Genomic DNA, 13,072 nt, shown 5'->3' with positions numbered 1-13,072 from the left:
CAAAGACAGATCTCTGGTGGTTAATCTTTGTTAAATATTTAAGTCGTACAGAAACATCAGTGGGTTACTGAGACCAAAATCAATGTGAATCAACAGTGATACTCCACATTTACACACAGACACTGACACACACACAGCAAGCCTCAGCACCCCGGTAGCAAAGCAGTGCCAGGGAGGAAAAAGCCTTTTTATTTGAACGGACTGCATTCGTCTTTCACACACACACACACACATACACAAGCCATCAGGATATCACTCAAGTATATAGGTTTGGGCCAGGGACAAAAATAAATAAATAAATAAATAAAACAGTTTTCATACTTCGCTCCTGGCTGAGTTTTATATCACGACAACCATTTGCAGCAGGGGGCTATGGTTATCGCAGCATAAGAAACAGACACTCTCCAATCTGCACTGCAATATTTTTTTTTAAATATCCTGTGAACACAGCAGGAGCACTCTCCATTTCACTACTTTCACTTGAAACTTGAAAATGGCAAAAAAAAAAAAGATGACATGATTGTGGCACATTTTCAACGGTGTCTCTTTACCAACTCGCGGTAACTTTACTCGGCTCGGCTCTACTCTCCGCTTTTTCACTTTTCCATTAGTCAAACTTAGTACCTGGTGCCTGGCGCTGATAGGCAGGAGAGATTTTTTTGTCATGATAAAATGCAGACATCCAGCACAAACTAGCCATTAGCAGGTCGTAAATATTACGCTTGTATTAGTAACCAACTAAAAATAAATAAATAAATGGAGAGCTGGACAGTGCAACAGGGAACAGAAATGCTCTACTGATCTGTCTGAATGGATGCATGGAATTATTTTCAGTCCCAAAAAAGAAAAGCAACACATGAATACATGATGAGTGTAACCTAACCACTGTCATTGTTGTTGTTTCAAAAGCCCACAGCTCCATTAGAGGAGGGGAGGAGCCATTACAGTGGAAAAACACCCGTACCATGCCGAGCCATGTTGAGTAGGTACCATGCAGTGGATATGCGACATTGGACAAGAAACAGATGGGCAACTCACCACCTCCATGAATTTTTGCTGATATTGAAGAAGGTGTTTTCAAAATACACAAGATATGATGACGTATAACTGACTTAAATGATGGACAAAAGTCATAAACGAGAAAATTCACTCCAATCCAGTCACTGACATTAGGCAGAGCTTGCTGCTGATGCTCCTCTTTAAACTGCAGCAGCTCATAAACAGGTTCATTAACTGCTCACGCTCATAATTTAACTTAGATATAACTTCATTATCAGCCATCATTAAGTTAATAGCCCGGCCTTTTTCATCCCATCCTCCCAACTCTGAGGACTATATTCAACTACAAGTAGTCGTTTTCTTTTACTTAGGAAAGGAAACTTGAAACAAAATATTTTAGACTAAGTTCTTCATTTCTGAGAAATATTTCTGAAAACATTAATAAAATGACTCAAGAAACACAACCATTAAAAAAAAACTCACCACCAGATAAAAAGCATTTAAAAGTTCTCATATGAGTGACAGGGCAATATCAAACTCCACTGAACTCAAAGTTATGGGTCTGAATGACTATGGAGCTGCTACTGAGCAAACGAAATAGCCACAAATATGAACAACATTTGCAAATCGGACACATTTCCTGCTGGTTTTCTCAGAATAATTGTCACACTCCGGAGCCCAGACCTCAACATCACTACAAGTGATAGAAGCAACACATTAGATTAAAATAATGCTGCATAATAATCAAAGAAACCTGCAGTTATAGACTTTATAATGAACCCAGCATTAAACTAACACATGCAATTTGAAAAATCTGAATTGAGTAAGTGGGAGTAAATAGCTGTGTGTAGGAGTCTGTGCATCGTTCACTTCCAGAGGTTAATTAAGGAGCAAAAGTGAATGTCTGTGAGTGCATGCTGATGTCTGATGGATCCTGCAGAGTGAGAGACTGTTGGAAGCCTCCTGATGAGAAAACACACACACACACACACTGTGCAGGGCACAATGACCTCACCACCTGCAGTACTCTCTCCCAGCCCACTTCACACTCAGCTACAGCATCTGTGAATGTGTGTGTAATCTGCAAATGACAGCTGATTAAACAAAGAATAATGGATTGTGTGACTACATTTCCAAGTTTACAAATAAATTAGATCATTTTCCATATACAAGTGTGAATGAGGCGTTATATAGGGTACATGTTCACAAAAACATATTATAGAAAAACACACTGATGTCTCGTTCATACTTAGTGTTGTAAACACTTAAAAAAAAAACGAGACCCAAAAGGAAGGACTCCCTAAAAGAAGCGGGTAGAACTGAGACATAGAAAGAGCCGCTGGGCCACTGTTGACAGGGGAGTTCTGGTGCACCAGAACAAGTTTACAATTCTAGCAATGATAGAAGCTCTAATCTACCTAGTACAAGTCAGTAAAGCATCACAGAGTTTTGAAGCTGTAAATGTAAGGTGAAAATACTGCCTAGTGTTTCTTTAAACAAAGGAATAAAGCACTGTGATGTGGAGCAGTGAGATCATATACTTCAGAATGTCAACACCATCTAATTTTGTGCATTGTTTCATTCATTCATTCATTCTTCTGTAACAGCTCCATGCTCATCAGCGCTACAGTGGCTTTGCAACCCACGTGGGAGTGCACATGTTTTTTGGGCTGTGGGAGGAAACCGGAGCACTCTGAGGAAACCCAAGCTGACACAGGGAGAACTCTTCACAAAGAGTAACCAGAGATTAAGCTCAAATCCAAGACCCCAGGACCCTGGAGCTGTGTGATAGCGCCACCGTGCCGCCCCTCGTAGCAATATTCCAACATTAAATTAGAGGCTTTTACTGCAGCAAGAAGGGGACAACTTTATTAACACATCTGCTTTTGTTAAAAATATACAGTGTTGCATAGGTTTTACTGCAGAAGGCAGCAGGAAGTCATCTTGAAGGAGCTGATGCTTCTAGAAAGCAGCAGCAGTGCCACCTAAAGCACCAGATGATGAACTGCAGCTTTGGTTAAGTAGTAGAGAAGCAGTGATGCTCTGGAGTTAAATGAGGACACTGTGGCATTCGCACAGAATTTTTCCACCCACAGATTGTGTCCGCTGATCAGGAGCCAGCTCCTATGATGCTGCCTTTTGTCGTCTGCCGGATGCATCCTCTGATTCACTGTTCTCACGCTGGGAGTGAAATGAGGTGGACACAGAGCCAGGAGCTGCTGTCACTGCCACTATCTCTGCTGTGGCCCCGTTTGATAACTTGGGCATGATGCAGCAGAGGTTTCTAGCTGTGTTCTCAACAGGCACCAACCAAACTGCTGGCCTGGTAATGACCCCAGGAGTGGGGAATGAACTATATCTATATTAGAGCAGCCCTTCAGCACGAATGCTAAGGTTTGTGGACATTCCTTCTAACCAGTGAGTTCAGCTACTGTAAAAGAACACTAGGGGAGATCTGGGGATTTTGCTCCTGGACTCCTCCTATTTAGGGAGGTGCAGCAGGTAGTGTCACAGTCACACAGCTCCAGGGACCTGGAGGTTGAGAGTCCTGCTCCTGGTGACCGTCCGTGAGGAGTTTGGTGTGTTCTCCCTGTGTCTGCATGGGTTTCCTCCGGGTGCACCGATTTCCCCCCACAGTCCACAAAAACACACTGGTAGATGGATTGGCGACTCAAAAGTGTGAGTGTATGTGTTGCCCTGTGAAGGACTGGCTACCTCTCCCGGGTGTGTTCCTGTCTTGCGCCCAGTGATTCCGGGTAGGCTCCGGACCCACCGTTACCCTGACGTGGATAAGCGGTTACAGATAATGAATGAATGTATGAATGACTCCTCCTATTTACAGAGTGTAATTGACATTTACATTGCTGTCCTGACATCAAGGGGGAGGGGTGGTTTCCTACCCTTCTCCAAGTTACATCCTGCACTTTCAGCAGTACTGAATCCAAAGTATCAACGACAGAGGCTCTATTCTCCCTATTACAGGTCAGTGGAGCATCATAATGACTTTGAAGGTGTAATTTTAAGGTAAAAATCCTACACAATGTTCCTTTAAAAGTCAGCCACTGTCAACACAGACATTCAGTTGTGTGTATAGCTTTTGTAATCTCCATAGAAAAGCAATGGCCAACAGGAAGGCCTGAAGCAACCATATATGAACTGAAAGTCATCATACCCAATGCCAAGTGTCAGCAAGATGTGTATAAAGCCTCCCAGCACTGGGCTGTATTTACTTTACTATAGTTACTTTTCAGGTGGAGGTAAAAATGTAGATTTTATTGGCAGTTAAGATAAAATAAGATGTTTTATTATTCTCAGCAAAAGCTATTGACCTGTTCTTCATAAACCTTTCACAGAGCTTTGATTTCAGCTTCAAAAGGGTCCGTAGGTGTGAGTGAATGTGTGAGTGTGTGTCACCCTGTGAAGGACTGCTGCCCCCTCCAGTGTGTTGCTGCCTTGCGACCAGTGATTCTGGGTAGGCTCCGGACCCTCCATGACCCTGTACTGGATAGGTTACAGATGATGACGCAATCTATGAATGTCTTGATTTTACTTAAAAGCTAAAGCTAGCCTCAGACTGTGACAGACGTAGGGAAGCACTTGTCCTCGCAATGAGTTGAGGGAATTACGTCACTCAGGCCAGACTAGGTCTTAATCTCAGACTCTTCCAAAGGAGGTGTTAGTGGAACATACCATCCCTTGGGGTGGGGGGGGCAGATGCAGCGGGCCCATTGAAAGGACTTTGCAGGGGAGAAGAGCAACCAAACACACCCTATAACCCTGGGTTCATCACTGAAGATGTGTCCAAGTTGCTCTACATGGTATAATTAAGACTACATGTAGCATATAACAATTCAAGGACAAGAGCTTGAGTACAAAACAGGAGCTAATGACATGTGCTATTAAATGTTTCATGAAAAAGGGAGGATATTTTCAAGAGGTTGGGTTTGAATAGTGAAAGTGTTTGACTACTCTAAGCTGCATCAAGGTTGTCAGTATTAGTAGCATTCACCAATAAAGCAGAATTCAGTCCTAGAAGAGCTGCGGTTTTATACACTTGCTTTAAACACTTTTTGAATTGAAAAAATGTGCTTCTTGGCCAGGGTTATTTTTGGACTCTAGGCTCAGTGGAGCCCTTTGAAGCTCTTTGAAGCCTTCCAAGAGCCTGACGTTCAGTCCACTCAGTGTGGACAGTTGTGTTGGAAGTGCATTTATCCTCTTGGCCATCACACTACAAAGTAGGCATTTCACTGCCATTTTGTTCCACTGTCACCTTTGCTCTGCCACTCAAAGGCTTTCAACAAGATTCATAATGGACCAGGTGAGTAGGACATTCAAAAAGTGCCATAAAAAATACACTTAAGAAGACTGGCTGGAAGGGACATGATGCATATGATCTTTGCAAACTACCTAATAAAAACTTTCATTTCAGAAGACATTTTAGATTAGCAGCCATCTTAAAACCATTAGTCATACAGTGTATATCAGCTTTGCTCAATCTGGGTCCTGCAGCACCCTGCCGTGCCTGCGTCTGGCTTCTTCAGGGGTGCCGTCAAAAATATTCTGACGTAGCCGACACTTTGCAAAACTTTATCATGAAAATGCAGCTGCGATGTCAGAACAGTTGACAGGGTCAGAAATAAAACAGCAGCGGGGCCTAAATAATTTCAGCTCCACTTTTCACAAGGACGAGTGGATGTCCAGGTTGTCGATGGCAGGGTGGGGGTGCAGTTTACTTTTGTTCTGTTTATCAGGAGTGACACACTGTATTCATTTCACAAAATCAAAACTGTGGCAGCGTCCCATGCGTCTCACATTCGCGCAACACTCGCACGCCAGCTCCGACTATGGGTGAATTAACACTGGCTAACTGGGTGGGCCTTGGTCTTGTTCAGACCTGTGGCCATGACCCTTAGTCAGAAACTACCAAGAATAAAGTCATAATATTTGGAGAAAATGTCATACCATATATCTCAGCAGAGAGATTTAGTTAGTGGAGGTGGACGGTGGGTTTGCGTTGTGACATGGCGGACGCGGCTAAGAACACACTTAATTCTCATGCAAATTGTTCAATAATAAATCCAGTTGTTGTCACAAAGTGTGTACCTTTCTTTTTATTATTTTAGATTGCTGTCATATTTGAAACACTTTTAAAAGGATGCTGTGATGATCAATAAGATCCCATCTATTACAATGAGTCACATTTACAGACTGTGCTGATATGCTAGGCCAGCAGTATGAGGTCATCACTTTCCACAGCAGACAAGTCACTGTGGTCGAGTCGGGTGGGTTTAAGGTTGCATGAAAACAGCACGGTCATCAGAGCTGTAAAACAGACCTTCGAGCTGAAGCTTGCTCTGCCTTTTGACATTTGGTCTGTTTAAGTGTTGCTGTCCAACGGATCCGGCTCCAGCACAGCTGCTTCTTTATTTAGCCCTCACTGCTGACACCTATTCCTGAGGATAAGCCAAACTTTCAGTGTCACCCTCTCTGTCTGCTTCTCTTTTTCCTTTTCAGAGAAAGTGGATTTGCACAGTGCATAATGTGATAGAATTCACAGGTTGGCAGGGGATGCAGCTTAGCACTGAAAAAGCGCCGCACTGATTTACATGAATATTACTATTGTGTGTAATACATAAACTGAAACAGGAACTTGTGTTAATGCAGTATCAAGAGGCATCTTCCAACCATTTTACTGTATAGTAATACTTACCTCAGTGTTTAAAATGGTTAAAATGGTCATTTTTATCTAGTATCTAATTAACCCACAGGCTCTGTGGTGCAATGGATAGTGCATTGGACTTCTAGACATAGGTGTGAAGCTATTCAAAGGTTGTGGGTTCGAGTCCCACCAGAGTCGCTCGGCTGTTAGAGGTCGCTCTATAGCCTAGTCCAATTGTGGGTGTGTCTATAGAAGTCATGTGATACAGCTGAGAGGTATTGGCGGCACGGTGGCGCAGCAGGTAGTGTCGCAGTCACACAGCTCCAGGGAACTGGACCAGGGAGTGATTCCCGCTCCGGGTGACTGTCTGTGAGGAGTTGGTGTGTTCTCCCCGTGTCCGCGTGGGTTTCCTCCGGTTTCTTCCCACAGTCCAAAAGCACACATCGGTAGGTGGATTGGCGACTCAAAAGTGTCCATAGGTGTGAGTGTGTGATGGAATATGTGAGTTTGTGTCGCCCAATGATTCCAGGTAGGCTCTGGACACACTGAACTGGATAAGCGGGTACAGATAATGAATGAATGAATGAATCTAATTAACCCTTAATTAACTCCTTATAAAAAAACAAAGTATGCTTAAATAATGCTGATGCACTTGTGAAAAATGTATTTGTACTAATTCACTAATATGTAATTTATATTAAGTGACTTATACAATATATGGGTGGCACTGTGGCACAGCAGGTCGCGTAGTCACAGCTCCAGAGTCCTGGAGGTTGTGGGATAATAATAATGTGCTATATTTGCCAGTCTTCTAATACAATTTAAATACAATATCTTCTAATACAAATTAAATTTATTCTTAATGAAGTGCAAATCATATACTTCTAATGTACAAGTATTGTAAGCACTGTAATTCCATAAATTCTCATTTTGTGTTACTGCTTCTTTTGTTGGTGACTTTTTGACACAGTTTTTCTTTCCTTTGTTTTAGTGACTTTTACAATTATTTTATTTTTTATATATTATTACGAATGTAAGAACAATTTGAATGTGTTTTTAGAGTCCAGTCAGTCAGCTCAGAGAATCCGGAGGCCTAGCTCAAGTGGAAATGTTGTTCACTTTATAATGAAGGACGTTAGTGTGTTAGTTCTGCAGTGTGGGAACCCACAAATTGTTCCCACACGTTATTTCCATCATTACTGGGCTATTATGTCAGGCTAAAAGAATACACACAAACACAAAATACATATTGTGTATAGAGCCCCATTTTGTCATTTTGCAGGCCCACTGTCTTCTTCCCACACAGGGTTGAGCATTTACTCACTGGAAACAACATGCTGACAAAGCCCCCCCCCAAAACCACACCTTCAAGATGAATAAAGTAAATGTTTGTGTATGTATGTGTGTGTGTGTGTGTGTGTGTGTGGTAAGCTTTAAAACCAGGTCGCCGGATGATGCCCAGTTATGCACTTGTGTGGTTAAACCTGTAAAATAGCATGTTATTAAAGGTGGGTGGCCCATGGTTCAGTGGATAATATCTACTGCAATTACAGCTTCTCTGAATACCAAACAAACTTTGACAACAGGGAAGGATCAGACCTCTGTCTGTTTTGGAAAATCCTGTGAAGAGAAACATCTACACACAAGCAAAATGCACGGGAGGTGTGTGTGTGTCTGTGAGTGAGAGAGGAAGCTGTGTGTGTGTGTGTGTGAGAGAGAGAGAGAAAGTCGCCGGGGTTTAAAATGGGTGATTGCTACCTGTTCTGGTTTTACCCTTGGCTCTACTCTCCTCTGCTAAAATGTTAGGATTTATGTTTAAATAAATAAATAAATAAATAAATATGCACAGCAAAATAAACAAAAGTGACTTGGATAGACACCCATTGCTAGGCTGCTGCTCTCAACGGCAACAGCTAATTTGTGCTATAAATATACTGTAACTTCAATGGCTCTAGTTTCAAAACAGAAGACCAACCAGAGGTCCTACAATGGTGGTCTATGTTTAAAGACTGGCAGCTGACCAGAAATGGAGGTGTGTTGCCGAGAGATTAAACTGGGCCAGGAATAAAAAGCTGGTCTATAGCTAAAGTCAAGGGATGGAAGTGAACTTCCAAGAATGTGTATGGTTGAAGACATGGAGAGGAAAATGGGCTGCTATTAAATGGAAGTCAGTGGCTGCAGAAATAGAAGTGGACCAGACAGAAATGGAGGACTATAGTATGAACTGGATTGACGGGCTGCCAAAATTATGAGACAATGTTTATTGTTGATAAAATTAAATTATGTTGAGGTCAAGCTTGAAAGTAGCACAATGGCCTCTAAAAAGTAAAGAATGCTCCTTTTTTTAGCCATTTTCTTCTATTGTGTGTCTGTTTATGTCACTGCCATGGATGGGTTAAATGTGGATAGCACATTCATTGTATATTGTACAATGACAAAGAAATGCATGCTTGCGTGTTTACATTTAAAACAAGAATTTGCCCTTGAATCAGTGGAGCACATTTCATGGGAAAACCCTAGTCTGCGTGTGCTCTTGAAAGCATCCTGAAAGTCAGATTTTATGAGGCAACAATAAAACACTCACACTGTAAATATATCTTTCTCAAAGCAGAACCTCAAGCAGAGATACATAAACCATTTTTATGGCACATGGCACAGTTTATAAGTAACTGCAGACACACATTTTGTGTGTACTCAATCACATCACATCTGAAACGAAACAGTGTTTGTTCAAGAAATGTCTCCACTGGTATTTTCCAGGAATTCCCTTTAGGTTTCTTTTAAGGTTTCAAGAGTATTCCACTCCAAATTGCTACAGTAGTGTGTTATGGATAATAGCCTTCCAGTCATCCAGAATGAATTTCTGACTACGTTCTGACTACTCACAAAGTTTACAACGCTAATGTTGAAATTTGGATTATATACAAAAGCTATCAGTGACAACGTAAACATTGTGTAACTTTTCAAATGTAAAGCTGATAATGGATCAGTAGTTATATACAGATTGGTTGCAGTAACGGAAATGTATAAAATGTTCAATTAAACACGTCATGGTGATCAGTGTTATTTTGTTTAAGAATAACTTACTAACCATTTACAAGTTCCAGACTTTTAAATCGGAATATATAGTTGGTTGCAAACATGTGTACACCTGGTCCATTCATTCTTTCATTGTCTGTAAACGCTTATCCAGTTCAGGGTCGCGATGGGTCCAGAATCTACCCGGAATCATATGGAGCTATATTAGGGTCAGACTGCCAATAAAATAAAATAAAAAATTAGTTCATTTGAAAAAAAAAAACTGACAGATCAAATCTTGAGATTGAACTTTGCAAAATACAACAGTGCATTCAAATTTTAAAAATGTAATTTTTTCAATTTAAATAGAATTTTGATTCAATTATTTAAGTTTTTGGAAAACAATTTATTTTCAATGTTCACATCGCCAGCAAAAAGAGTTTATAGCTCTTTTGCTGCGATAGGTGCCAAATGCTGTCTAAAAGAGCTCACTATTAAGGACTTTGTCACTGAAGTCAATGTTTTACACTGAATAATCCATATAACGTGTTATAAAGTGTTCAGCGATAGTTCTCATTGTCAACACAGAGGAAGCTCCTTCGTCTTCATTGCTATGCTGTCAGTCATTAGACAAGAGTTTACAAGACTTTACTACTGTTCACATGCACGCCCTTCACCACTGATGTCCCGCCTCCCACGCGAGAAAAGGGTCAGAAGTCTGAAACTGAAAAACAAGGATCCAAAAATTAAAATAAGATTTGTGAACCAAAAAAACAAACAAAAAAAAGGTCTGAAACTAAAAAAATTAAGATTTGAATCTGAAAACATAAAATTTGCAATTGAAAAATATAACACAAAATATATAGGAACGTGAACATTGAAAATTAATTATGTATTCCAAAAAATAAAATAATTGAATCAAAATTCAGTTTAAATTGAAAGAAAAAAAAATCATCCTACACTTTGAAAAATACAACAGTGCATTCAAAATTTAAAAAAGTTCAAGATTTGAACTTTCAGTTTCAGATTTTTTTTTCAAATGAATAAAACTTTTGACCCTAATATAGCTCCATAGAATCAGTGGGCACAAGGTGGGAACACACCCTGGAGGGGGCGCCAGTCCTTCACAGGGCAACACAAACACACATTCAGTCACACACTGACACCTACACTCTTAGAAAAAAAAGGTACTGTAGAGGTACATTATTGGTCACTAATGGTACAAATTGTGTAAATTTACCTTTAAAAGGTACAACAGTGTTTAAAAGTCCAGTTTTGTTCCTTAAAGGTACATTACATTCTCTTCTCCAGAATAAAATAAGTCCTGGAGATGAACTGGAGCGTATGAAATCAACACAATTTGAAAATGTAACTTTCTTACTGGTTCCCAGAAGGCTGTGAGGCTCTGATTGGCGTCTGCCAGCCCTGCCCTCGTGGTCCTTCCGCTTCTTGCTTCCTCTCAGACTGCTGAACCTCTTCATGGCTGTGGGAAGGATGCTGCGTACCGGCTGGACAGTCTAAAGGTGAGCATTCCTGAGACCCGTGAAGAACGCTGAGCTATGCTGAGTGCGCTCGGCCTTCAGGAACCTGACCTTCAACTCAGTGAAGGTCCAGCATAGCCCTCCAGGTCCAGAATGCACAGCTTATTCAAAATATGTGTAGAATGTGCCAGAGGCTGCACATGTATAACAAGCTCAAGAATCGTTTCTCCAAGAGCAGATGAGAGACAAAACAGAACTGTTATGACCACAGGCAAGTGGCCAAACATTAATTCCAATGGGAAAGAACTTGTATAAAGCTCCTCAAGGAAAAGGCGAGCTCTGACTCCTGTTCAGGCTCAAGAATACTTCCTCTGCATTCCTCCCTTTATCTCTCTCTCGCTCTCCCTCTCTCGTTCACAGCTCTGGTCACTGAGCTGGCCACACTTCAGCAGATTGTCAGGTGCAGCTGTGTGTGTGTCTGTGTGTGTGTGTGTGTAAGAGAGAGAGAGAGAAAGTATTTGAGAGTGTGTGTCTTTAAAATAACCTGTGTTGGAAAGACACTGTAAAAGGAAACCAACACAGACACAGAAAGCCTCTGCCTCTGATTGGCTAAATTACTGCCTCCCTCCCTCCTGGACACTTCATCTCTCTACAGTCCCTGTGCGTGCCTGTGTGTGTGTGTGTGTGTGTTTCATATTACACAGCTGAGCTGATTAAACATCCTCCTGAAAGACAGATTTACAGCTCAAACAAACAAACAAACAAATAAAATGATGCACTGATTTTGAAAAAAAAAAAAAAAGAAATGGTAAAAAATATTATATCTAAAGTTTTTGAGATAGAAGGCTAGATATGAGAAATATGTTATCAGTTAATATTTTGAAGATAATTATAGGCTGGATTGTGTGTGTGTGTGTGTGTGTGGGGGGGGGGGTGTATAATAAAAAAATTCCTTCTGAACTGACAGATATACAATTTAATCAAGATCAAAATATTAACATAAACAATAATCAAACATACACAGAAGAACAGACACAAGGGCCTTGATGAATATGAACAAAGCTTGAATTATACGTAAACTAACCAACTATATCAAACACTCTGTGCCAATATGTAAATGATATGCAACTGTGTGGACCAAATATTCTCTTGGGAATTATACATGAATTCATGTATTCACCTTATAATCCCAAAGAGATGTAGCTATGAGTTTCCTGAAGAATAAAGTTTGTGTCAGCAAAGCTTTACTGATGTGCTGAAAGAACCCTTGCTCTAGGAATTCCATGATTTTTCAAAAATTTGCATAATCGAAACATTACAAAATAAACCCCACCATGGACAACTACTGACGTGCAGACTGACCAATTAAATGTTTACAGAGAAGGTTATCGACCAATAACGGTAGCGCTACAGTCAGACCATCCAATCAGAAGATTTTAGGCTACTTCACCACGCCCCCTTCTCACTCGAGCGAACCAATCGGAGTAGGGGAGGGCGGGACTAGTTTGTGAATAAAACGTATCTCAAAGTTCTATGTAAAGCTCTAGAAAAACAAAATCCCGGACGTTTGTGAAATTCCCCCCGGACAATTTTTTTAAGTCTAAAAAAGAGGACATGTCCGGGTAAAAGAGGACGTCTGGTCACCCTACCTACATAGTGAGTGGAAGTGATTTTATATGTATACACTTAAAATGATGGTTCTATGAGGGTTCTTTAATAAAGAAAACTTTTTTATGAAGAACCCTGATCTCTTAAAGTAACCTTTGCATGATTAAAGGGTTCTTAGCATTGTAAAGGTGTTCTTTAGATTGATGGAGATTGTGCTCTAGATAGTTCTGCATAGCACCTTTAATCATGCAAAAGTTTTTTCAAGTGTTCAGGGTTCTCAACAATTTTCTTTACTAAAGAACCCTAG

At 40.7% G+C, this 13,072-nt stretch overlaps 1 protein-coding gene and 1 non-coding gene across 5 annotated transcripts in view; one reads left to right on the top strand and one right to left on the bottom strand.

The window, feature by feature from the left end:
- The window catches only part of prkag2a (protein kinase, AMP-activated, gamma 2 non-catalytic subunit a), an 80,554-nt gene that overhangs the window by 37,700 nt on the left and 29,782 nt on the right, over positions 1-13,072 (bottom strand). The window contains exon 1 of one of the 4 annotated variants that reach the window (XM_066646831.1): positions 11,058-11,186. The exons of the other annotated variants lie outside the window; for them this stretch is intronic. Coding sequence (XP_066502928.1) covers positions 11,058-11,157 — 100 coding nt within the window. The 5' untranslated portion in view covers positions 11,158-11,186. Of the gene's footprint in view, positions 1-11,057; positions 11,187-13,072 lie in introns of those variants that run through there. 4 annotated transcript variants of the gene reach the window in all.
- Positions 6,767-6,856, top strand: trnar-ucu (transfer RNA arginine (anticodon UCU)). The gene is given in 2 exon segments: positions 6,767-6,803; positions 6,821-6,856. It is a non-coding gene; the product is annotated as a tRNA-Arg (tRNA).

The sequence above is a fragment of the Hoplias malabaricus genome, chromosome 1 (genome assembly GCF_029633855.1).
Source record: "Hoplias malabaricus isolate fHopMal1 chromosome 1, fHopMal1.hap1, whole genome shotgun sequence".
In the NCBI taxonomy this organism is placed as follows: Eukaryota; Metazoa; Chordata; class Actinopteri; order Characiformes; family Erythrinidae; genus Hoplias; species Hoplias malabaricus.
Note: the sequence above shows the minus strand (reverse complement) of the source record. Positions and strands in the feature narration are given on the sequence as shown.